The sequence below is a fragment of the Mus pahari genome, chromosome 16, assembly GCF_900095145.1.
Source record: "Mus pahari chromosome 16, PAHARI_EIJ_v1.1, whole genome shotgun sequence".
NCBI lineage: Eukaryota > Metazoa > Chordata > Mammalia > Rodentia > Muridae > Mus > Mus pahari.
This window is the reverse complement of record NC_034605.1, coordinates 37,115,916-37,142,840: the sequence shown is the minus strand read 5'-3', so window position 1 is coordinate 37,142,840 and position 26,925 is coordinate 37,115,916. Positions and strand designations below refer to the sequence as shown.

The window sequence follows — 26,925 nt, the reverse complement described above, 5'->3', positions numbered from 1 at the left end:
TTTATGTGGAGGTCTTTGATCCACTTAGACTTGAGCTTTGTACAAGGAGATAAGAATGGATCTATCCAAGACACTTTTTTATCAAGGATGAACAGTGACATTTTCATTTCATATCACACCCACTCCCCTTCTAGAATACATTTTCAATTTATCCCCTTTGTGTGAAATCCAAATGGGTATTCTAGGGGATTTTTTAAGATGTCAACGAAGATGGCCAGGAAGGTTCCTTTTTGGTCTTTAAGACCACTGGCTGCAGTGCAAGCTCTAATTATTGCCCCCTGCTCCCAGAACAATCCCTAGAGCCAGGGGTAGTAGAGTGCTCTTCCTAGATTCTAATCAGAGGCTGTCTGACATTAGTCTCATAGCTCTCAAGCCCCACAGTCTAGATGTCTTTAGGGAGCACTGTCCTGGGACTCCCCATGCAGACTGCATAGCCTTTTTCAGCAGTGATCTGGGATCTCAGGGCCACTCAACTGGTGGTCAGCTGGACACTGTCCAAACTAGGTGGATACCTTCTCTGTTGCCTCCTCATTTGCATTTTCTAAGGGATCACTCATTAATGCTGGGGTAGATAAGAACTTGAGCTTCCTTTGCTATGGGACAAAACACAGACAAGTATGTCAGGGAATCAGGCCATTCAGGAAGGTGATCACACACAACTTTTGCAGTGCCAGTTTATTGCCAAAGAGGCTGGGCATGGACAGGGTTCCCAAGTTTGAAATGTGTCTCTTGAAGAATTTCGGTTTGAGGTATCTTGGAGATCAAAAGGTATACTGGCAAAGGAAAATTAACTGTAGAGGAAGTGACAGTAGTCTGCCTCTGTCACTCAGTCTTCCTGGCTCCTCGTGGAATGATGTTCATCAAGTAGTGACATTAACAGGGGTTATGGCAGAGTTGTCAGCCCTCTAAGGACAATAGTCACCCATCCAATACCTGCATGATCTACAGATTGCTGTCAGTGCTTTTAACAATAGCATCATATTTTTGGTATGGTGTATTCCATACCAAAAAGGTATGCAATACTTTGGTGGATTTCTACTTCTCTAAGGTATGGCCTTTAATCCCAGTGACTCAGGAAACAAGAATATGCAAAATTGCCGGGTGTGGTAGCGCATGCCTTTAATCCCAGCACTTGGGAGGCAGAGGCAGGCAGGCGAATTTCTGAGTTCAAGGCCAGCCTGGTCTACAGAGTGACTTCCAGGACAGCCAGGGCTACACAGAGAAATCCTGTCTTGAAAAAAAAAAAAAAAAAAGAATATGCAAAATTGAGGCCTGCCTGAAACACAGAAGGAACCATTGGTCAGTTGGGACATATTAGTGAGACAATCTCAGACTAAAAGGAGAAAGTAAAAATCCTTGTGAGTATAGGTGAGTGGTACAACACTTTGCCTGGAATGCATAAGGCTTAATGCAATTATAAAGGTACAATGCAATTATAAAGTAGGGGGATAAGGAACAAGAAAAAGAAGGAAACAAATTTGGCTTTCAATTCCCTGAAAGTACCCCAGACAATTGTTCTCCTGCTACAACAATTACCTGCTCATCACATTGCCAGTGCTGTTCTGGGATGGATATGTATGTGTGCTCTGAGCTATTTGAGCCTCAGAACAAGGTGACTTTTGCCTCATGGCAGGTTTGACTCAAAGGAAGACCATTGGTACCTCTGGACAGGAAGCAAAAGAGTTAACCTCAGCTACTGGCTTCAATCAAGCATTCTGATAACACTCAGAGGAGAGCCTCAGAAGGTGACTCCTAGTGACTCATGTAACACTCCTAGTGACTCATGTAACCCTTTCTTTCCTTTCACATTTGCCTTGAAAGCAAACCCTGAATTCAAAAGGTGTGTGTGTGTGTGTGTGTGTGTGTGTGTGTGTGTGTGTGTGTGTGTAGATGTTGCATTATAGCTCAGACTGACCTGTAGTGGTCTGGGACTTATTACATGGACAACACTGGCTTCAAGTTCATGGGAATTCTTTCGCTTCATGCTCATGCATTGCTGGGATTAGTGCATGGGTCATCATTTTAGGTTTTCTTCTGTACAAATTAGGAGCATGCCTTTGTTTTCTGCCTGTATTCTCTATGCCTTTATGACAGAACCTTTCACTTCCTATACTCCATCAGTTTTGGGACGTGTATAAGTTTTAATGGAGTTGTATACAATATTGATTTTGACAGAAACTAGACATCCAGGCCTTCAGACTAACCTTTAAATAGTCAAACCTTTCAATTCACAGTTCTCTCATGACCCAGAGGCCCAAGGACTGAGATTAGGCACTTGTAAATACATTGCAGAACTAACTGGTCATTTCTCAATACTAGTTAGCTATCCTGGACTGCCTGTCTGAGCCTGCAGCAACATTCTTAAAAGGGATGTTATCTAAATTTGACACTATGAATTGTAGTAGAATAAAATCGTGTGTGATTATCTCCATGTCTCCAATGATCAAGATCTTTAAAAAACAGAAGTCTGGACTACTGATTGGCTTTCATTAGAGTAAGGTAAAGCATTTTGTCCCTACTCGTTGCCTTCATGTCTGATCTTTCTTTTAGAAGTGTTGCATAACCAAAAGTGATTCATAGATGAGTCACTAGACATGACTATTACTGGTAGTTCTTTGGAAAAAAATGTTCATTGGAAAAGAATGTAATGCAGCATGGTCATGAAGGTTTGCCACATGCCAGTTGAACCCATTTGTTGTTAATGGGAAATGCTGTAGTTTCAGAGAAAACTAAAAGCACAGGCATGATTTGAAGAGTATGTGCAGGGAGTCTACCTCTGGAACAGCCTTGGTTTTCTACTATAGTTATGTGGCCATTGCACATTAAATCAAACTGAGTTAGCTAAATAGTTGAGAGTGGTGGGTGGCTTGGTCCATTGGTGGATTTCTACTTCTCTAAGGTTCCAGTGGCTAGACATCTAGCCTTCCATGGTTACACTGACTGTGCTCTGATTTCCAGGAAGTATTGCTAAATCAATACAAACCCATCTCCACCACTGACCTTCAGGAGTAAGGGCTGTTCACTTTCTATCACTTAGCTAATCCACAGAACTCTGAATATTTCACACGGATAACAGGAACACTACCTAATGTTACAAAATGTGCATCAGGGTGAAGCACACACAACTGCTAAGGTGATGTTTCCCTTCTTTTCTGAAGCCGCAGGAGGGAAACGCATGCATGCAGAATGGTTTCCTGGTTGCAGGTCTGGGATGTGTTCAGTGGACTGTGTTATGGCAGGATTCATTTTGCATGTTTTTGTGTCAGTTTGTTTTACCCAATACTTGAAAAGGAATATGGTTTTGTAAGTAGACCACAACACATGCTGGGGATAGAACTCATTAACAGAGTGCATTCATAGTTCTGCAAGGCCTTGAGATGGATTCTGAGGAATACACCATACCAAAAATATAACACAGAAAACATACTCAGTTGAAAAAAATCCAAAATACATGAGTATAATCAACTGTATTTGCTACTAATGCCTAACATTCCTGGTGAATCTTTTGTCTTACTGTCTCTCTTGTTTCTCTCTCATTTGTGTGTGGTGTGGTATATGTATGTTATATATATATATATATATATATATNTGTGTGTGTGTGTGTGTGTGTGTGTGTGTGTGTGTGTGTGTGTGTGTAGAGTCTGTGTTCTGGTGTGTGTTTGTGTGTGTGTTGTATCTTTTAAATTCAACTTATAAAACTATTGATAGATAGGAAAATGCTATTCTTTGTTAGGAATGGAGGATATTAGAACTGTATGCAGAATTCTAGTATAAACACTTACAGAGTGTGTTTTCCGAGAAAAGCTGGAAGGATGAGTCAGAAAGCTTAAGCTGGGGAGGGAAGGATCCAATGGCAGCGAGATATCTGAGCATTCCTTTAAGTTCCAGTCCTTTAAAAATAAAACACTCACACCTGGGCTGGAGGCCTGGTTTGCTACTGACATCTGCTAGGTAGAGGGTTCTGTGCCCTGGTAAAAATCTGCAGTTCCTTACAAAAGTGTCTTTTCATAGACTTTGGAAACTGAAGGTCTTCAAAGATGAGCAGCTTGAGCCTAATATTTCACTCCCTGCACACAACTGTCACAGACCCAGACACATTTTAGAAGAGGCTCCAGAAAAGCAGGTCTAAGAACCTTGGCACTGACTTCCAGGCCTCTTTATGGCTTCGGCACTCTGAGATCCCCAAACCTGATGCATATCTCAGGAACCCCGAGGGTGGGGGTGGGTTGGGGGGCTGTCTGGACAGGTGGGATCACATGTGGATTCCTAAAAGGAGGATTGTCACAGTCTATAAAGTCTGGCAGACTACACAACCAAGAGGCAGCCAACTCAAATGTCAGGAGTGCTGGAATTCTTGGCTTAGGGTGAGGCAAAGAAGGCAGAGTTGACCTGACCCTTAAACCAGTTAACCCACCAGGTCATCACATTCCCCTCAATACTGCTGTGAGATGGCAAATGGATCTTCCTCCTCATTTGAATAAAATACCAGCTCTCCGGTATCTAATTATTTTGGACCAGAAGATTAATGGAGTTTTGTGAAACCTACCTGTGATTCCCTCCCCCTCCCCCTCCCTCATCTCTCTGTCTCTCTCTCTGTCTCTCATTCACTTCATTAATTTTTTTTTTTAAATCTGTGAGTGCTAGACAAATGCTCTCCCCATCCCCAGCAGTAAAAGTCTCCTTTCCCCTCTCTCACTTTAAACTTCAGTTCTGCTTTGCCCCATTTGTGCCCACTAAGTGCTGGCACAGGTCTGGTGTCACTGAGGCTGTCTGTCATTTAGTCTTGACAAAGGCAGAGTGAGAAGGCTGGTGAGACCACACTCTAGTCCTCTGTAGGAAACCACCCTGAGCCTCCAGCCCCTGTGGAGTTTACAGTTAGTAAACACATTCAGGACCAGAAAAATCCGCAGCTGGAATGGCACCCCGGTGGCCAGGAGACAAAGGATGGACTGCTGCATTGCTGTGCTCAGGTCATCTAGCCCTGCCCTCTGCATTTTCTAACACAATAGGCCAGCGCCCAGAGCTCCAGTCTCCACCTGCCTCGCCACCGGCCAGTAGTCCTGGGCATAGCCAGTACCTTTCAGATCTCTGCTCTTCTTGCTATCTCCGGGTGAACCTAGTGTGGGGGTATGCTCTGCTGACTGCAGGCTTTGGCACAGGACGCTGGGGACCGAGGGGGGGGGGCAGGAGCGGGTGTGGCGCGGGGTGAGAGACCTGCGATCAGGGGTAGGGGTTTCATCTTGAATTGTGCGGTTGATGCAGTGGTATTTGACATTGTCTGGAGAGTAAGTCGCTCTGTGTTCTGGGCCAGCTGGTGGCCACACCTTCGGCTCCAATGCAAGGGGCGTCGGTTCAGCACCCACTGAGGACGTGATGGGGTCGGTGTGCCAGATCCGGAGCCTCATGTGACTGCTTGCCCAGACTTGGAGATTCAGGACTCATGACATGTGAGACAGTCTTTGGAATCTCAGAGGGCGGGGAGCAGGGATGGGGAGGTGGGGATGGGGGAGGAAGATGCATGGGAGTCAGTGCCAAGGGTTTTGGACCTGCTTTTATAGACGTTATATAGTCTTTGTGAAGTTAGGCTCAAACCGCAGGTCTTTGGAGACCCTCAGTGTAAGAAGATAGATACCGGTAAGGAGCTAACCTGATCATTTAGGTGTGCTTTCGGTTAAACTCTTGTCAGGCGAAGTGTTAAAGATCCAGTGTCTCCCTAGACATGCAGAAAGTTTTAATCCGATTTCTGTGCCAGATGGGATTGAGTTACCTTTTCCCTCCCTTTCTCTTTGTTCTGTTGATGGACCCAGAGCCTTGCTGTGCTGAGCTTGCTCTGCCCCTTAGTAACAGACCTGAAGTGTCCCTTTCTCTTAAAATTGTTTTGAGAATTAAAAGTACAGAAAAATAGCATTCTCATGGTTTCAATATTACTGGAAATTTTAGGTAGCCCAATCTGGAGGACGACTTGTTTTTAGGAAAATTGAGTTTCTCTTATTAGCGAAATCGTCTTAGGTTCTATTATTATTATTATTATTATTATTATTATTAATTTTGTTTTTTTAGACACAGAAGGAAACTAGAACACAGTTTTATTAGAGTTTGAAAGAAATGCCAGAGAACAGCTCCTGAGGGTTTTGAGGGGGAGTAGAGGAGGAGAAAAGGTCTTGCTAATTGAGTTAGGGATGAAGGTTTAGCAAGCAGCCAAATGGCAAAAAGGGAAAGAGTATAGAACCAGGAAGACATCCTTAAGCTGTGGCCAGGAATCAGAAAGAAAGAGACAAAAGGGAGAAAAAGGAACAAGCAAGGCTTTTCTGGGTCTTGACTCAGAAAGATGGGCAGAGCAAATGGAGCCTCACAGCAGCTTGGGAGGGACATAACAGATGCGGGCTTTCTGGGAAGGGAAAGTGCATTATCTTCTCAAGGGGATAATTATTACCCTCATATATCTATCTTGGCAATAGCTGAATCTCCTTCAGAGGTGTGGTCTCTTAGGCAGTTGATTAACTCTTTTGTTTTTGAGTAGCCTGGGAAGTTAGATGTACCCAGTGCAGAGATAGAGTCCATTCTCTTGATCAGAAAGAAACAGCTTTTCTTTAATGGGCCTCATCAGAGAGCTGTGTCTGAGGTTAAGGTTACTGTAACATTCTTCTCTCTGAAGAGGTATCATTAAACCATTTAGAAGGGGTAAAGTTAGATGTAACCCCCCCTTTTTGTTTTGTTTTTCTTGCCTTCCCAAGGTTTCTCTGTATAACAGCCCTGGCTGTTCTGGATCTCACATCGTAGATCAGGCTGGCCTTGAAATCACAGAGATCCACCTGCTTCTACCTCCTGAGTGCTGGGATTATAAGCAATATAACTCATTTTAATCATGAAAATCTAGAGATCTAATCCTATAGCCACTCACTAGATGGATTTACTATCTGGACTGGAGTTTGGTTCTGCCCTCACAGGTATCAAAGGCAATCAGAATCTTGAGCTCCCTTCTGGAATCCTGGTCAGGTAATCAGGGACATTACGGGAACTGATACTTTTGGGGTCCCTAATCCCCAAGTGTCTAGCCAGTTTTTATGTCCTTTTCTTATCATAGGAACACATGAGGAGAACTGTGAGGGAATGCTGGGTGAAGTTTAGCAGTTTAGGGTGTGTGTGTGTGTGTGTGTGTGTGTGTGTGTGTGTGTGCATGTGGAAGGAAATTGCTTTGTGACATGACTATTCCTGAGGATGTTTGCTCCTCTCGGGTGTGGTTTAGGACAAGGTGTGGTATGTGATGGCTGAGTAACCTTTGAGTTATAAGATCATGTGATCATGGATTTTGGTTCCAGGGATATCGGATGTTATCAGTTTACACTGGGAGTGTCTTGCTTTTCAGGTCTATCCTGAGGAATTACAGTCAGTATGGCTTGTATCATCAAACAGAAAAAGGAATGTTCGGTTCACATTTGGATCCATAAACTAAGACTACCTGGCTTCCTACATCTGCATGTCTATTTACATGGATTGCACATGTATAATCAGCAGACAGAAATAGTACACTTAAAAAATTGGGAGGGAAGCCAGGTGTGGTGGTATACACCTGTAATCCTAGTACTCAGGAGACTGAGGCAGAGGGATGATAGTTTGAGGCCAGCCTGGGTTGTATAGCAAGACTCCAACCCAGATGGACAGAATCCCCACCCCACCCCACACTTTTTTTCTTCTCCAAATAGTATGGTGTACAGGCTCCATTTATCTGGAAGTTATATTGTATTGAGTATTAAAGGTTATCTGCAGATGATTTTAAGTTATATAGGTGAATTGAGCACTTGAGTATTGTGGCATTTCAGACACCAACTGAATATTTAGATATCCAGGAATGACTGTATTTAAAATCAAACCAGGCCAATTCCAATCTAAAATCATTTTGACAGGGTTTCTTTGTGTAGCCCTAGCTGTCCTGGAACTTGTTCTGTAGACTGGGCTGGCCTCAGATTTAGAGATCTGCCTGACTCTGCCTCCCTCCTATAAGGATCAAAGGAATGCTTCACCATGAGTGGACCAAAGCATCTCTTAAAGTTAACTATAGCTAACTCAGACCCATAAGAATACAAGGAACTGGGACAGAGTCAGATTCCCCACCACGTCCCCCAGATCTGGCAGAAATGGCAGACAGATGCTGTAGGATCTCATGGAAGACCCACACTTCTGTTTCTAAGCTTTCTGGATCTTGGTTAGGTCAGGTAGTCAGACTCTATAGGCCTCTTAGCTGTGTACTGAGCCGTTGTTTAGACAAAAAGAGAACAGATGGGTGAAGAGACTGATTCTCCACAGCTTAGCTAATACTCTCTGTCAGCCCTTAACACCGAGTAAGTAGCCTTTCCCCAAAGTGCCACACAAATGTCATTCTCCTTGTGCTTGGACATTGAGAAGGTTGGTGAGGTAGTGTTGACGGTCAGATCGACAGAATACAGATTTACCTAGCAAATGTTGATCTAGGCAAACTATGAGTTTTGTTTTGTTCTTTTAATTCCTCCTGGGTGAGTTACTATTTTAATTAGGTTAGTGGATGTGGGAAGATCCATCCCAAAGTGGGCAGCACCGTCCCCCGAGCTTGGGCCCCATTGTGAATGCAGCGCGAGGGGCTGCCTCCCTAGCTTCTTTGCCACGAGGAACCAGGAGCCAAAGCAAATTCTTTTTTTCACTGGAGTTGCTTTTGTCAGTGTATTTTATCACAGCAACAGGGGACAGAACTAAGACTGAAGGCAAGTCCCAGATGAGCTCAGTCTAAGAGTTTTTCCATCTGACAAATAAATGAGTGTTGCCAGGTTGGGGGGGGGGGAAGGGAGGGAGAGAAGGGGAGAACAGAGTCTGTCTGTAAAAAACCAGCAATACTTGCAAAATTGTCACCAGAGTGAAAAGGACATACTCTTGGATTACTAGATTGAAAGGTCCTCCGGTGCCTTTTCAAATGGGTGAGCTGTGAGTCGAGGGTTCGTTAATGACTATATGAGTCTCTAAGCTTTCAGACAGTTGGGTGAAGGAGGGACCTTGATGGAGCTGGCATCAGAATGTCATCAGACTTTTGAATAGAAAAGTTGGTTGCTGGAAAACAGTGAAGAAGTGGCTCAGATGTCATTCACACACCCTTCATAGACCTTGTTTAAAGAATAGTGCGATGGAAGAACCATTATATTTTCAGACATGCTAGATAGTAAATTAGTGACAATCTATATTAGGAAGTGATTGGACAATGTACTCGATTAACGGTAATCGGAGAACAACTCGCCACTAAGCAAGATGTCAGGGCCCAGACCAGATGATACTGGTAGAGGGGTGTGAGCATGAGCATGGCAGCCAACTCAAAGTGGATTCGTGTCAGTAAATTGGCTGATAGACAGCAATTGATGTGATGCATACATACAATAAAAACAAAGAGTAGTGAGTGTGCTGCTCCCAGATGAATGCTTCCAAGTGCCAATGTGTCTTAGAAGACTTAAGTAAGTACATGAGAACTTGAATGGCAATCTAGTTTACAGCATGGTCCATGAAGACTTTGGAAAAAACATCTCTTCCAGCTTGTCATTGGTGTATCCAACAGCAGCAGCTGGGGTATTTTCCTTTTATTTATTGAGTAGATTCATGATGTATTTGTGTGTGAGTGTGAGTGTGTGTGTGTGTGTGTGTGTGTGTGTGTGTGTCTGTGTGCAAGCACCTGTTTTCCTCCAGGCATATATGGAGGTCAGTGGCCAACAACATCTGTTGGTCCCTGCCTGTCATTTTCTTTGAGATTGGGTCCCTTTGTTCACAGCTGCCTTTGCCAGGCTATGAGCCCATCCATGAGCTTCCAAAGATTCTCCTGCCTCCACCTCTCTGGCCCATGATTGGGATAGCAACTATGTGCCACCTTGTCAATACTTACACGTGTTTGGCAGTCACTCTATCCACTGAGCTATTTTCCAAGCCCAACAGCTTTTTTTTTTGTTGTTGTTGTTTTTGACTTTTTGAGACAAGGTTTCGTGGTATATAGCCTTGACTGACCTGACCTGGGGTTTGCTTTGTAGACCAGGCTAGCCTCAAACTTAGAAATATGCCTACCTCTGCCTTATGTACCACCATGCCAAACCCAAGAGCTGAATTTTCAATCAGCACCAATATTCTGTGTAGGATTGTGAAAGGCAGCCTGGTTCCTGGTTGAGTTAAGGCTAGAAACCCTGATGATCCTAAAGGGATGGAAGGCATTTCACCCTGCTCCCTGGGAACCAGGCTCCTGGCATGAGGCTGCAGCCCTCTATATATTTGTGGCCATCAGTCATGTATGGCATATGCCCCAAGGCCCTCCACAGGTAGAGGATGTGACCTGAGGTCACTTAGCCTCAAGACAGATCCCCATTCTAATGAGGTACCTAAAGGCCTGGAGGACTTAGGCAATAAACTCTCCTTCCCAGACACTCCTCCCTGTATTTAACCTCAGGCCTACCTTGAGAAGTGGGGGTACTGTTCTACTCATCCACTTTCCACCATGACAATAAATGCCTTAAAACCATGGGCTGCCTCTGTTTATCGGATCCTCCCTGGTGAGCAATGGAGAAGGTTTTCACCTGAAGAGCTGCCATCCAATCTCCTGTAGAAGGCCTCTCTGAGCTCCCAGCCATAGCCACCACCAAACCATCAATACCAAGCCCAAGCCCGCTGCCTTCAAGCCAAGGACTCACCCCAGTGGGACCAGCTGAAGTTCCCCGCCCCTTTTCCCCCTCAGTCCCCTGGCTATATCCAGCCTGTAGCCCCCACTCTGTTCTCAGCTCTTTTGAGGCATCCAGCCACAGCTGGGTGTCCGAGAGACTGAGAACCAGATGGCCCTGGCCTCCTTGCAGGACCTGCTCCAGCTTTTCCACACCTCAGGCTGTGCTTTCCCACCCCTGGAGCGGTGTCCCCCTGATTCCCTACAGCCCAACACCTGCCCAGAAGTGTGGTCAAAACTCCCGTGTTCTTCATTCCTGAGGAGCCAAACCCTGTGGCACAGCAGACACAGGAACCACTAACTCTCCAAGAGTCAGACTTTGTATTTCATAAATTTCCCCCTAATGTAACCAGGAGATGTTAGGCATTATGCCCTTGGAATAGAAAAATTGAGCATGCCTGTTAGATACTATTTTTATTAGTTTATCTGTTTCTTTTGAGATGGAGTATCACTATGTATCTTTGGCTAGCTCGGACTTGCTATATAGACCTGGATGGACACTTTCTGCCTGTTACCTTTACTTCCTATGCTGTTTGTGTGTGCCTTGTTCACTGAGTCAGAGTATGACACTGTAGTTGAGAGTGAAGATTCGGCCCATACATCGACCTGTGTTTATGTGATATTTATTTTAATCCCTCATTCCAGGCTCACCACGATGGATCCTCTGCTGGAAGCAAATGCTACTTTTGCCTTAAACCTTTTAAAAAGACTGGGTGAAGACAGCTCCGAAAATGTATTTTTCTCACCCACAAGCCTCTCTTCAGCCCTGGCCATGGTCTTCTTGGGGGCAAAAGGAACCACTGCAAGCCAGATGACTCAGGTAACCAACCCTATATATAAAACACAGCAGATCAATTCTGTGGACTGTCAGTTGAGCTGGTGCTCCACATTCCAAATTGCTCTTACTGACGACGTAGAGGCATGACTGGAGACATGGTGGGCAGGATATGATGCCCTGCTGGGATGCTAGCTGTAGCATTCTGATCCACTGGTGGTGACTGTGTATGTAAGGGTTAATTGGGGGCAGAAATACCAAAGGCATAGCACCACAGCCCCATGACTTCCATGGTCTGTGGTCTGGCCCTAATGGATCTAAACCTTCCTACAGATGAGGTCTCTTCCTAGGATCTTGAAGTTTATTCCCAAATGGGGTCATTCTAGGCTAGACAACCAGGAATAGAGCCTTTAAGGATCTTGTTAAGCACAGTGGTTTATCTGTAGACGTATAGGAAGCTCATACTGCCCCAAGGTGGGGATAAGTACAGTGCTTGCTCCTTGAAGTATCAGTCGGCTAGGGCAGTGTTACAGACAACGCAGATTGGCTGGTTTAAGTAGCACCGAGTATTTTCTTATGGTTCTAGAGGCTGAAGGCTAAAAATTCAGAAGTTGGAAATCCAATTGTCTGTGGCATATAAATGACATCTTTGGCTTCCCTGGATGTCTAGGTGATAATCAGCTTTACTCATTGGGACACAGCTTGGGTTCCACTCCTTCTAGTGACTTCATTTGAACTTCAATGTCCCTTATATAAGCTTAGCTCCAAATACAGTCATGTTCTGAAGAACCCTGTGTCAGGTGACAAAATACCAATTTGGGGGATACAGTCAGTGCATGGGAGAAAGGACACAGCGCAGCCTCTGAACCGTAGCAGTTCTGATCCACAACCAAGTGCTTGTGTCCAGTCGACTGTATGCTATGATTAGGGATATCTTGATTCACACCTACTTGTGTTTGGAGCTAGTCTTTCTAATCCATGGCCACCTTAGGCCACGACTTTGCATTCTGGGTTAGCTCTTGGTAGCACGCTTTTGTTTTATTAAGACAAACGTTTGTTTTTTTTCTCAGCCTATCCCCTCACTGGAGAGTTAGGGCTAGAGGCTTGCCTTCAATTTGAACTCTCTCTTTTTCAGTTTCAAGGTATTATTACAGATCCTGGGAGGCAGTTTATCTATCTATTATGGGAGCTGCCATAGTCATTTCTGTAGCTTTTTAGAAGGTTTCAGATGTCTAAGGACGTGTATAAAAGGCCTGGCAGCCAAGTGTTTACTCTTTGCTGGTGTTTTGCTTCTTTTTCATGCAGCCTTATTTGTTGGCAATTAGTCCATGTGACCCCCTGCAGGATGGTTTGGCTTTCCTTCCACCATGGTCGCTAGGAACAAGGGCACAAAAGTGGTAGTTTCCAGGCCTTTTAAAGCCCAGACCCGGAACAGGGTCGCTCTCCTCAATTCTGGTGGTCAGTGCTGGAGCCAGCCCAGACCCAAGAGCAGGGAAGAGACTGCATGTCTTGAAGTCAGAAGCCAGGTGCACTGGAATGATAGCAGGTATGGCTGGTAGCCATGCTTGAAGCCAGAGCATCATTAGTGAATATGAAGTGTTGGGTTTGTGAAAGGCTATTTCTGCTCAGACCAGGGCTGACAGGGCACAGGGAGGACCCTAGACATGGAACCTTCAAGGTACTTTCATCTTTAACTAGGTGGGTTTTGAGTGGCTGCAGGGATCTGTAAAATTCTGAGAATGAGCTTAGGGTGGACTCATTTCCTATATCTGGGCCTGATGAAGCTGTTCTTTTAAATCTGATTTCAGGCACTGTCTTTGGGTAAATGCAGCAGCAGTGAAGGTGCAGACGTCCACCAGGGATTCCAGTCACTTCTCAGCAAAGTGAACAAGACTGGCACACAGTACTTGCTCAAAACAGCCAACAGGCTCTTCGGGGAAAAGACTTTTGATATCCTAGCAGTAAGTGTCACGTAGTACTGAGAGCTGTTAAGCTGGTCATCTTCTAACAGTCACATAGGCTTATACATACGTACATGCACACCTCGAACACATAGGCACAAACCCACATGAAATGTATTTTTGCTTTACACATAAAGACAAAAATAAAAAAATAAAAACAGTTCTGTCAAGTAAGAATTAAATATGTAGCCATGAATTATTTGGTAGAAATACTGAGAAATTATTCCATATACACTGTCAACATAATGGGAGCTTCAATCCATTTATGTTGTTTGTGTTTTCTGGTGTAATGTGGTAGAATGTGATTAGTTATCAATGTCACCGTCATTTCATACACTATATCAGAAAGTGGCTTGTCCTTTTGTTTGCCTTGTGCTCATGATTAGTTCTCTTTAAGGCCCTGTGAATGTGAGGCCTGTCCTTCACTACTACAATGAGCCACTGGACCACACGCCACCATTGCTCACTCCCTGAAACTGAGCTACCTGACATGGTGACCATGGACACATAGCTATTCAAATTCCATATAATGAAATACAATAAATTAAAATGGATATTCAATTTCATAGATTCCATAGCCACATCCCTGGTGTCTGTCTCTATAGGTGACAGTATTTTGAATGGTGCAAATTTGTATTTCTTTTGGCATAGGAAACTGTGTTAGAAGCTCCAGCCTGTGCACAATGCAAATGTGTCATAGCTCATGTGGGGTTAACTCTCACTCTGCCAGTGTGGTGGCCTGTTAGAGTGACAGCAGTGTGATACTGCATCTGAGGGTGCCTCTTGGAGCTTCAGCTACTACCTCAGAGATCCACCTGTTCATTGTGCACTTCAGTGATTCTCATCCCAACCAGCATCTTATGTCATTCATAAACTAAGTGTAATGCTGGACAGCAGGAAACAGGAAGGATGGATTTTTTTTTTTTCCGAGACAGGGTTTCTCTGTGTATCCCTGGCTGTCCTAGAACTCACTCTGTAGACCAGGCCGGCCTCAAACTCAGAAATCCGCCTGCCTCTGCCTCCCAAGTGCTGGGATTAAAGGCGTGCGCCACCACACCCGGCTGGAAGGATGGATTTTATACTCTTTCTGTATGTTTGTTTACAAGTCATATCATATAAGATTAAATTTTGATTATCTGCTTTTGGGCATTGGGAAGGAGGCTGCTGGTGTTAATTACTTCCATGGCTGTATAATTGTTCTGTCTCAGTCCTTTAAAGATTCCTGCCACAAGTTCTATGAAGCAGAGATGGAAGAGATGGACTTTAAGGGTGCTACAGAGCAGTCCCGACAGCACATCAACACCTGGGTAGCCAAAAAAACAGAAGGTGAACACAGTTTCTCTGTTTTGTTTGTTTTCAGTGCTAGGATTTGACCGCAGGTCCCTGAGGAGGCAGAGCAGGATCTCCTCTGCCACTGAGCTCTATTTACCCAACCCATGTCAATCAGTTGGCTTATATTGAAAAAGTGGTACATTTAGGTGGTTTTGTTTGTTTGTTTGTTGTGTGTCTGTGTTTGTCTGTGCACACGTGCAGTCAGGATCACTCACAGATTTGGTTTTCTCTTTCTGCCAGTGTGTCCTGGGATTCTACTCAGTTTTTTAGGTTTGGTAGCGAGCACCTTCACCTGTGAGGTCATCTGTCTGCTTCTAGTATTTTTATTTTTATTTTTGTTTTTGGAGACAGGTCCTCACTCTGTAGCTCTTGCTGTGTTATAACTCACTATTTAGACCAAGGTGGACTAGAACGCATTGATCCACCTTCCCCTGCCATTCAAGTGCTAGGATTAAAGATACGTGCCGCCATGCCTGGCTCTGTAGTCTACTGCTAATAATCATGTTGTTAGTATCATCGCAAGAGCTTCAAACAATATTGACTTCTTCTTTAAATCAAGAGTTCTTTTGACATGCCTGGTATTGAACCTAACGACTTGAATATGCTAGGCAAAGCAAAGTATTCTAAAGTTGGTCTGTATTGTTAGCTCTAAATCAGGAATCAGAAAGGTTTTGAAAAAAAAAAATTGAGACAGGGTTTCTCTGTGTAGTGCTGGGCTGTTCTGAAATTCAGTCTGCAGACCAGACTGCCCTTTGATCTGACTTCTAGATGTTGGTGTCAGGGTTGTTGCTTTAGGGAACAAGAGAAATTTCCTATGTAAGGTTCTAACCAGAGCAGCAGGTGGCGCCATTCGCCTGTCAGCCCTTGGCATATCAGACACTTTTGTTAGCTAATTGCATTAGCGCTACTGTTCTATGGCTGTGAAGAGACACCCTGACCAAGGCAACTCTTATAAAAGAATGCATCAAACTGGGGGCTTGCCTACAGTTTTAGGAGGGTTATTTCATAATCATCATGGTAGGAAGCAGATAGACATGGTAGTGGAGCAGTGGCTGGGAGTTTTACATCCTGATCTACACAGGCAGAAGGCAGTTAGAGAGACTGGGCCTGTAGTCGGTTTTTGAAATCTTTTTTTTTTTTTTTTGGTTTTTGAAATCTTAACGACTACCTCCACAACACACCTCCTCCACTAATTCTTCCCAAATAGTTCACTTGAGGATTGAGCACGCAAGTATATGATCCAGGGTCAGTTCTCATCCAAACCACAGGTCTTTAATTAATTTTAAAAATCTTCCCTCTTTCAGATAAAATCAAAGAGTTGCTATCTCCAGGTACAATACATTCAAGCACTCCACTGGTCCTTGTGAATGCCATCTACTTCAAAGGAAAGTGGGAGAAGCCATTTAACAAAGAGGACACCAGGGAGATGCCATTCAAAGTCAGCAAGGTAACCATAGTGCAGTAACTAAGGAGACTCGTGGGCGAGGTCCTCTGTTCGCATTGGCTTCTAAAACATAAGGAGGTGCCCCATGTAGCTAGTGCTTCTAGTGTCTCTGAGCAGCTCTGCAGGACCCTCTCTCAGCCATGAGGAGGTTCTCTTCCCTTCTCCATTTGCATGTTGTTAATGATGGGCAAGGCTATATTATGGTTTCAGTCCTGGCCCTTCTTCTGTCAAGGGCTATGATGTCACTGACAGACCTTGAGACCAAACCTGATGGCAGAGCTCTGCAGTGGTCTTTTATAGAAGTTTGAACATAAGAAAATCTAAGCTCCAGATGTGGTTTACGAGTCTCCTTGCGGCTCAGAATGCAGCCCATCTCTTGTACACAGTCCATTCTTTTCAGTGTGTCTTCTCAGAAGTGCTGTCTTGTGTCTCCTGCCTCCTTCAAGAGGACCACACCTCATGTTGGTTTCCTACAAAGCAATACAGAGGGAAAATAGCCTTCCTCATCCTGTTGGAAAAAATAGCTAAGGGCAGAGAGCTGTCTAATGAGTGCCTGGCTTAAGGTTGGTGCTCAATAAACATTGAACCAGTGAGTGAAATTTACTCCTGGTTTGATGGGGTAAACATAAGCTGGAATGTCTTACTGGAATATGTTTTTGTAACCATATTCCTTCTCCCCCTCATCTCTGTCACTTTCTCTCTCCTCCCCTCATCACCTGGTGTATATACTCCAAGGCTGACAAGGGAAATTAATTTCATCGCATTCTGGATCATTAACCAGACCTTAGATCTCCCAGGCTAACTTTAATTGACCCTCCAGTTTCTTAGGAAATGAATTTCAATTCGTGCTTTATTTTAAATAAAGTCTTCAGTTTTTCCTGATTTCTGCCTTTGAAGTCACTGGTTGACAAGATGTACCTCAACAAGATGTTTCTGTTACTTATTTCAGCTGCAAGTCACAGAAACCCTAGATGATTATAGTTAACTTCTTACAAGTTCATCCAACAAGGAGGGCAGGAAATGGGTGCAGCCTGGGGCTGCCTGCATGGGGTGATGTTTATAGGAACTGGCTCTCCTTTCCTGGTCTGCTATCCTTAGCTTGGTGTCTTTTTCTTCATGCCCACAGCAGTCCACAGGGGATGACATAGGATGGAGAGCAAGAAGCCTTTTTTTGAGATCTTTTCCATATAGTACATAAGTGGACCTACTTACTGTGGCTCCTGCTAAGGGCAGAGCATAGAGGCATTGTCTTGTTGTCTTGTACTTACCCTAGACACACTCATCTGTGGTTACAGCAGCTGCTGCTCATAATCCATACATGTGACCCTGCCTCCAAAGGCACAAGATTTTCTGTTCTATGGATTTGTATTTAAATTGTGAGCATTAATTCCTGTTCATTAGTTTGCCACTGTAGTCTTCAGATGTCTCTTGAGATCCCTTTGTGTCCCCTGAAATAACTGGCTGAGTGTGCTAGCCTGCATGACGCTCTGTTTTCCTGCAGGAGAGAAATTTGAAATAGGCCTAGGCAAGAACACAGTGGTTGCAGGAGGCTCCAGAGTGACAAAAAGGTGGTGGCGGGATGCTGTGATTGGGTGTAGGTCTAGTGAGAACCGCTGATGAAATCTTCACTGTAAGATGGCATGAGTGGAGACAGCAGAACATACAAAGCATGTTCCAGATTCTTCAGACCAATGTGTTGGGAGAGAGGGACACAATCTAGTTAACCACAAGACTACAAATAGCCGTATGACCAAAGAAGAGAGAGTTAAGTAGAATAGGAAACATGGTGGGTCCTTATCTTCTTATCCCAGGGTGTTTGAAGGGCTTTAAGTAAATTTTGTTTCTGCTAGGACAGTCCCACAAAATGTTATCCAGCTACAGCAGTGTGGTCTGACTTGCCTTGTGCTATGACCTATGGCTGCTGTGCTGAGAAAAGTGACAAGGAGGTCATCACAGCGTCCCAGGGCTGTGCTTTATGGCAGTGGAGGTTAAAAAGCAAAGTCACGCTTTGGGTATAGTTCAGAGATACAGACAACACAGTTCTGTAATGAGTCAAATCAAGGTAAGAGAGAAAGACAGGACTCAAGGACATGAAGTGGTTTTGGCGACTGGAAGGAAGACATCCCTCTCCATCAGAGCAAGACTTGCAGGTAGAGCAGCTAAACAAAGCCATATCAAAGGGCAGCAGTCAAATCGAGTGTACATACTTTCCGGAGTTCAGGGAGAAGTGAGTATAGGACAGTGAATACTAGAGATTATGTTTATAATAAAGCAGATCCCTCAATAGAAAAGAATTGTTGGCTCATAACATGACAGGTATTTAGAGATTGGGTAGTTTGCTCCCTGTTCCTACCACTAATATAGAGCTATCCAAGTTGTCCCAGTTGAGTATCCGTTTCCAGGGTACTTCTCAATGACTCAAAGATCTTTCTCTAGGCCCCACCTCTGTTTTCTTTTTTTTTCTGTCTCTTTAAAAATTTTTTTATTAGACATTTTCTTTATTTACATTTCAAACATTATCCCCTTTCCTCCTTTCCCCTTCAAAACCCCCCTCTCCCAGCCCCCTCCCCCCTGCTCACCAACATACCCACTCCTGCTTCCCTGTCCTGGTATTCCCCTACACTGGGGCATCGAGCCTTCACAGGACCAAGGGCCTCTCCTCCCCATTGATGTCTGAAAATGCCATCCTCTGCTACGAATGTGGCTGGAGCCATAGTTCCCTCCATGTGTACTCTTTGTTTGGTGGTTTAATCCCTGGGAGCCCTGGGGGTACTGGTTGGTTCATATTGTTGTTCCTCCTATGGGTCTGCAAACCCCTTCATAGGGTCCACCTCTTATCATCCCTTTCATTTCCAATTTCCACTTTAAGGACCAAGTCTTAAAAAAATGGTCCTACAGGGACATGGAAAGTCTAAACTATTTCAGACATTTAGAGATTTATAAAATATTCTAAAAGTTTCATCAAGAAAATTCTCCCAGGGGACAGTGATTCTCTTCCCCTGTGGTATTTGCACAGTATGCCCTATTTCAACTTAGTATTTATCCATGATTTACAGAATGAGGAGAAACCTGTGCAAATGATGTTTCAGAAGTCTACCTTTAAGATGACCTATGTGGAAGAGATATCCACCAAGATTCTGGTGCTTCCTTATGTCAGCAATGAGCTGAACATGATCATCATGCTTCCAGATGAACACATTGAACTGAGAATGGTAAGGAGCATTGGGCCCTGATGGAGCTTTGAGAGAGAGAGAGAGAGAGAGAGAGAGAGAGAGAGAGAGAGAGAGAGAGAGAGAGAGAATGGCATTTGGGTTTCTGCCGGGGCAGCTCTCCTGGGCTCCCATGATCATGTCTTTATCTTATATTTATTTGTGGGCCTGGGGTGGAACTCAGGGTCTGTAGCATGCTTTATAAGTTCTGCACCCTAGCCCCTCCCAGCTCCTATAATAAGTCACAGCCACAGTTCCCTGGGCAGTGTAGAACCTTCCCATTGTCTCAAGGGTCCTGTGTGACATCACTGTCCTAATGTCTTCACCTCTCTTCTAGGTGGAAAAGGAAATAACTTATGAGAAATTTATAGAGTGGACGAGGCTCGACAGGATGAAGGGAGAAAAGGTGGAGGTTTTCCTCCCACGGTTTAAGCTGGAGGAGACCTATGACATGAAGGATGTCCTCTGCCGGCTGGGCATGACTGATGCCTTTGAGGTGGGCAAAGCAGACTTTTCCGGAATATCTTCCAAGCAAGGCTTGTTTCTGTCCGATGTCATACATAAATCTTTTGTGGAGGTGAATGAGGAGGGCACAGAGGCTGCGGCTGCCACTACAATTGTTCTGAAGGGCTCATCACGGTTCACCCCTTGCTTCTGTGCTGACCGCCCCTTCCTTTTCTTCATTCAGCACAATAAGACCAATGGGATTCTGTTCCTTGGCCGGTTCTCCTCTCCCTGAGGAAAGGTTGTTCTTGTCAGTATTTTACCTTTTCTCCATGATTTGCCTGTAACACAAGTGACCTTATCTGTAAGTGCAATGACAGTTATGAAATAAAGAGCTTTAAAGGCACCCTACCTGAGTAGGATCTGAATGTTCACTCCCATGGGTTTGTTGTGTTGCTGGCTACAGAGCTCATTCCTGCTGCTGGACCCTGTGGCACCCAACACAGGCATCCATGTGTGCTCCTGTCTTTTTCCTTGGTAGCATCAGGATCTCATCCCACTTTCAGTGAAAAAAGTCAGCAGGGTGAAGCTCTAAGTAGTGGACAGTGGGGGACATGTCTCAGTCTCTGTGTAGAACTGAGGTTTTCAGAGACTCAGCCCTGTAGGAAAAGCTCCTTTCACCCATATCTCTGTTTCCCCTGTTGTGTGGTATGACACATAGCCTCTTTACGTACATACTGACCCCTTTCTCCTGGGGTTGGAAACATGAGGACATGGGAATATAGTTGATCATGGATGTATGAATAAACAACCAGGTGACTTTGAAAAGTTTTGGCATCCATGTTGGTCACCTACTTAAAATTCAATAGAAACATTTTTCAGGAAGGGAAGAAATGGAAGAGGCAGGGTCTGTATGAAAGAGGCATGTAGATGGGCTGGCAGGAAGCACTTTCCATGACTTGTGTGCAGTTTTTCAGCTGCCAGGATCCCTTCTGTCTTCACTGATGCTGACAGTATAGTTGGATTGTGGTGGTTTGTATATGCTTGGCCCATGAGGGGCACTATTAGGAGGTGTGGCCTTGTTGGAGTAGGTGTGACCTTATTGGAAGTGTGTCACTGCGTGGATAGGCTTTGACACCATCTTCCTAGCGTCCTGAGGGTCAGGTTTCTCCTGTTTGCCTTCAGAAAAAGATGTAGCATTCTCAGCTCCACCAGAGTGATGCCTACTTGTATGGTGTATACTTTCTGCTATGATGATAATAGACTGAATCTCTGAACCTGTAAGCCAGCCCCAATTAAACGTTGTCCTTTATAAGACTTGCTTTAGTCATAGTGTCTCTTCATAGCAATGGAAATCCTAAGACAGAAGTCAGTACCAAGGACTGGGGTATTGCTTTGACAGGCCTGACCATGCTATTGTTTGGAAGAAGGTGAATTTGGTGACTCTGTTTTGGAAAACAGTGGAATGCTTTATTTGTGGCTTAATAGGGCATACTAATAGAAGCATGAAAGATATTGTTCCTGAGGGTGTTTGACCTGTGGGGGCTAGGCTCAAGAGGTTTCAGAGGATAAGAATTTTAGTATGTGGCCTAGAGACTGTTCTTGTTATATTTTGGTGATGAATATGGCTTTGTTTTGCCCATGTCTTAAGAGTCTTCCTGAGGTTAAAAGGTAAAGCAATTTCAATTAATTGCATTGACAAAAGAGTCTCAGAAAAGCCCAGCATAGATGTTTGACTCTGGTTTAATCTCATGAAGAGCATTTTGATGAAGGGTAGCAAGCTTAGAAAGGAAAAATATAAAATGTATGGTTGAAAGGGTAAAGGTACAACAGGAAGTGCAATGGAGATAATTCCCGTGTTGAAGGGGATAAACAGATTATGGGAATGATACTTTGGGGCAAGATCCCACCCAGCTAAGCTTATTGTTTACATGTTTGCAGTTGAACATTGGATAATTAAATTTTTATGACCTAGTTATTGCTTTCATTTGGACATAAGGCGATATGGCTGTTTGTCAAATGATGGAATAACACAAACTTTTCATCTGAATCTTGAGGCATAGTCACGATGAAAACCTTAGGTCCAGGCATGGTAGTACACACCTTTATTCCCAGGAGACAGAGGCCAGCAGGTCTCTGAGTTCAAGGCCAGCCTGGTATAGAGCAGGTTCCAAGCAGAGAAAAGCTTAGCTACAGGCACGGTGGTGCACACCTTTAATCCCAGAACTCAGGAGACAGAGGCATGCAGATCTCTGTTTTCAAGGTCATTTTACAGAGCAAGTTCCAGGACAACTAAACTTGGGAAGTGAATGAACTGGAAAACAGAAGCTGGTGATAATGTGATAGAACTAGGGGGCCATGTTCCAGCAGAACTTGGAAGCTTTGGCCATGTGGTTCTGGCTTTAGAGTCAAGAAGAGAAGGGATTTCTGGGACAATTGATGCTGGTTAGCTGGAACTAAGACATTAGTGGTGACTAAGAAGAGTCCACCATCACTAAAGTGACATATTCTGGGAAATATTTTCTGAGTATGAAGAACTGTGTAACAGAGATAGCCAAGGTTGTACCTCGTGCTGCAGCTAGACTTGGGAAGAATTACCCAGGTGGTTCTAGTTTTGAAGGCATGAAGAGGACATGGAGAACAGCTGAGTATTAGTACTGTGAGGGGCTAGGGAAGGCTACAGGGATAGGTGCAGCCTCAGTTGTAGTTGACAGTTCAGGACTGAAGGGGCCATGCAAGAAGTTGAGGCGTGGCACCATGAAGACAGCTTATGAGAGGCTATTGGTGAATCTTAGTTGCAGTGGAAGACTCCAGTGAATTAGAGATGCCAGTACTGTGGGATGATCACCAAGAACCAGCTGCAGTGGGTTGGAGTCAAGCAGAGCCTAGAGTGCTCCAGAGGGAGAACTTCTAGGGAGAAGTGATCCAAACCCTTTGCAGGAGCCCAGAAGATTGTAAGTGGATTCCAAACACTGGAACAAGAAGCTATAAAGTTGAAGTTGTCATGGATACCCCAAGATGTTAGAGATGTCATTGTGGTGGGATATCTGCCACGGAAAGCTAACAAAGAATGGAACCAGACAAATAGAATTGTGTTGTAGTCAACAAAGCTGATAGGATTTGGCGACCTGAAGAGTGGATGGAGCCCTCAGACATGGATATGCAGAGTTTGGAGTTGGCTCAGCTGTCTTGCTTTGGTCCGGCATTTCCTCACCATAATGTTTTGGAGTGGTGACATATATCCTGCATGATGTTGCAGGTATTTGATCTGCTTTTCAATTTTGATTTCTTAGGGGATTAGAGTTTAAGAGATTGCATCAATTGCAGAAGAGACTTTGAACTTTGGACTTTTAACACTGTTGTGATTGTTGTGGACTATGGTACTTTGGAAGTAGGGTTAAATGTATTTTGCATGATGCTATTTCTACATATACTCCCCCGCCCCAGAGACTCGTGTTTGAACAAACCTTTGGGGTGGTGGTGGAATGTGGCAGTTTGAATATGCTTGGCAGGGGAAATGGAACTACTAGGAAGTTTGACCTTGTTGGATTAGGTATGGCCTTGTTGGAGGAAGTGTGTCACTGTTTGGTGGTCTTTGAGACCATCCTCCTAACCACCCAAGAGTCAGTCTTCTTCTGTTTGCCTTCAGAACAAGATATAGAATTCTCAGATCCTCTAGTGCCATGCCTGCCTAGATGCTGCCATGCTTCCTGCCATGATGATAATAGACTGAACTTCTGAACCTATAAGCCAGCCTCAATTAAATGTTTTATTTATAAGACTTGCCTTGGTCCCTTGGTCCTTTGAAGGTTCTATGCCCCTGTATAGGGGAATGCCAGGTCTAGGAAGCAGGAGTAGGTAAGGTGGGGAGCAGAGCGAGGGGGGAGGGGATAGGGGATTTTCAGAGGGGAAACTAGGAAAGGGGATAACATTTGAAATGTAAATAAGGAAAATATCTAATAAAAATTCAAAGAAAAAAAAAGACTTGCCTTGGTCATAGTGTCTCTTCAGAGCAATGGAAACCCTAAGACATTGGGTAAGATTAATACACGTGGAACTGATGAGTTGATGTGAAGAAAGGGTGAGGAAGGTTGGCTGCTTTTGATGCTCACTGTTTGTCAGTGTCTGCTTGATATAGCAAAAATACCTGCAACTGGAAAAGCTGAGCATGATGGTACAGACAACTGATTCCATAACTTGGGAAGAAGAAGTTGAAGAATCAGGTATCAAAGCCATTTGGAGTTTAATAACACAAATTAAATGGACCTAACTGACATCTACAGAATATTTCATCCAAACAGTAAAGAATATACATTTCTTAGCAGCCCATGGAGATTTCTCCATAATCTACTGCATATTAGAACAGAAAGCAAGTTTCAACAAATATAGGAAAATTGTAATAGCATCTTCCACTCTACCTGAACATAGTGGAATAAACTGGGTTACCAATAGAAACTACAAAAAGCACACATACCCATGGAGTAAACCACACACCTGAATGGCTGTTGGGTCAAGGAAGAAATTAATGAGGAAATTAATAATTCCTAGAATTGAATGAAAGTGAAAATAAAACCTACCCAAACCTATGGGACACAAGACAGTTCTAAGAGGAAATACTTTATTACAGCACTAAGTACTTATATCAAAAATTTGAGGGATGTCAAATTAATAGTGCTACATCTGATATCCTTCGAAAAACAAGAACAAACAACATCCTAAAAGAGCATGGGAAGAGATAACAAAATTCAGGGCTAAAAGTAGTGAAATAGAAACAAACAAACAAACAAATAAAATACACAGAATCAGGGAAAGAATAGGTTCTTAGAAAAAATTAACAAGACTGACAAATTATTAGCCAAATTAACCAAGGAAGAGAGAGAGATGAAGGGAGGGAGGGATGGAAGAAGGGAAGGAGAGAGGCAGAGAGACAGGGCTTGAGAGAGTGAGCCACATTAATACATTTAAGGATATAAGGGAGACATCACTGTAGATAGTGAAGAAACTCAGAATCATGCAGACATACTTTAAAAAATGTATGTAGTACCAAATTGGAAAATCCAAAAGAAATAAATGGATTTCTAGATTTATATTACTTACTAAATTCAATTCAAGATGAACTAAATACTGTAAATAGACCTGTAACAAACAAGGAGATAGTAACAGTAACTAAAAATCTCCAAGCTGAAAGCTAGCAAGGTGGATTCTGTGTAGAAGTCTGCCACCAATACTCCTCAAACTATTCTCCAAAATGGAAAAATAAGGAACACTTCTAAATTCTTTTTACAAAACTAGTATTATCCTGAGACCAAAAACATACCAAAAGGAAGAAGGAAAAATGAGAAAAGGAAAGAAAGAAAGAAAGAAAGAAAGAAGAAAGAAATTGATTTTAAACCAATCTCCCTGATAAACATAGACACAGTAAATCACAATAGCACATCACAAGATAAGCTATTATGATCATTTGGCTTCATCCCAGTGATGTAGGGAGGTTCAACATTGCTTAAAACAGTGAGCATAATATACTACATAAATACACTAAATGACAGAATCCACATAACCATCTCATTAGATGTAGAAAAGGTTTTCAACAATACGCAACATCCTCCCTTCATGTTAAGTTATGAAAAATCTAGAGATATGGGAGACATATATAAAGGCAGTATACAAGAAGACCAAAGGCAACATTATCCTAAGTGGGGAAAAACAAAGTATTTCTACTAACATAAGAGACGAGACAAGGATGGCCACTCTCTCCATTCTTGTTCAATATTGTGCTTTAAGTCTTGGCTAGAGCATAAGACAAGGGGATGAGATAAAGGGAATACAAACAGAAAAGAAAGACGCTTAAGTCTCCTTATTTGATGATAATATGATTATATGTATAAAAGATCTTAAGATGCCACCTAAATGTTTAGATAATAAACACTTTCCTCAAAGTAGCAGTATACAAAAATAACACATAAAAATTGCCTTTTACATACAACCATGCCAAGAAGGAAATTCAGGAAAAATTACATCTATAATAGCGTTAAGCAGAGTTTTTAGACCCTACCCCAAAAATCTTCAGCAAAGGATACCTCAATTAAATGAAGAGGCAGCCTAAAGGATAGAAAAAAATCTTTATCAGTTGTATATCTGACAGTTAGTGTCTTGAATAGATGAAGAACTAAGAAAAGATAAATATCAAGAAAACAAATTACTTAAGATTAGGGAGATTGGGAGATTGAGAGCTTGAATTAAACAGTTCTCAAAAGAATGAATGCAAAGAGCTGAGGAATATGTTTTTTTGAATTTTCAACATTCTTTACTATCAGTGAAGTGCAAATTAAAGCTGCTTTAGATTTCATTTTTCTAGTCAGAGTGGCTCAGAACAAAAAACAAAACCAAACCCCAAATAGGTGACAACAAATACTCATGCTAGGAAAGGGGAGCCCCTACTCACTGTTAATTGATGTGCAAACTGGTACAGAAAGTATGAAAACCAGTTTGGAGGATCCTCTAAAAGCTAGGAATAAACCTACCAGGTGATCTAACTATGCCACTCTTAGGCATGTACCCCAGTACTTCACCTTACTGGAGAGATACTTTATCATCATCTACACCCACTGTTCCTCTATTTACAACAGCCAGAAAATGGAAATAGTCTAAATGTCTACCAACTAATGCATGAAAGATAAAAAAAATGTGGTGCATTTATACAATGAAATATTATTTATTTGTTAAAACTAATGAAATTAAGGAATTTACAGGCACATGGATTGTGAACAAAATAAGCATTCAAAATAAGCATAAGGTAACCTAAATCAGATAAACAAGCATTGTATGTTCTGACCTATATGTGGACGCTGAATCTCAATCTTTGGCTATGTGTATTTAAACTGAAGTACTCATGGATGTCAGGAAAATGTTAATGGATCATAGTGTTGTCCTTTAAGGTAGGGGAGATGGTATGAAGAGGAAATAGAATATAAAGGCCTAGAAAGGATTGGGTGTTATGAACAATGGGAGAGCAGGCTAGAGGAGGGTGTGTGTGGAGGCATGACTAATAC

At 43.2% G+C, this 26,925-nt stretch overlaps 1 protein-coding gene across 3 annotated transcripts; it reads left to right on the top strand.

The window, feature by feature from the left end:
- The first annotated feature begins 5,053 nt into the window (after nt 1–5,053).
- Nucleotides 5,054–20,285, top strand: LOC110333971 (serpin B6-like). Of its 3 annotated transcripts, none has more exons than XM_021215781.1 (7): nt 5,054–5,110; nt 11,357–11,531; nt 13,295–13,447; nt 14,656–14,773; nt 16,084–16,226; nt 19,280–19,435; nt 19,770–20,285. In XM_021215781.1, exons 2-7 carry the CDS (start codon nt 11,367–11,369, stop codon nt 20,169–20,171), a joined length of 1,137 nt encoding a protein of 378 aa, XP_021071440.1. In that variant the 5' UTR covers nt 5,054–5,110; nt 11,357–11,366; the 3' UTR covers nt 20,172–20,285. The 3 variants fall into 3 exon arrangements, with proteins under 3 accessions (XP_021071440.1, XP_021071442.1, XP_021071441.1); XM_021215783.1 differs by lacking the exon at nt 5,054–5,110 and adding an exon at nt 17,911–17,916 and having other exon boundaries at nt 11,367–11,531; nt 16,084–16,217; nt 19,770–20,171; XM_021215782.1 differs by lacking the exon at nt 5,054–5,110 and having other exon boundaries at nt 11,367–11,531; nt 16,084–16,235; nt 19,289–19,435; nt 19,770–20,171.
- The last annotated feature ends 6,640 nt before the right edge of the window (nt 20,286–26,925 follow it).

Excerpts from the sequence above, each read along its gene's own strand:
- LOC110333971 (XM_021215781.1), top strand. The coding sequence starts at position 11,367 with ATGGATCCTCTGCTGGAAGCAAATGCTACTTTTGCCTTAAACCTTTTA. Across the intron at positions 14,774-16,083 it reads GGTAGCCAAAAAAACAGAAG|ATAAAATCAAAGAGTTGCTA; the intron begins GTGAACACAGTT and ends TCCCTCTTTCAG. Across the intron at positions 19,436-19,769 it reads AACACATTGAACTGAGAATG|GTGGAAAAGGAAATAACTTA; the intron begins GTAAGGAGCATT and ends CCTCTCTTCTAG.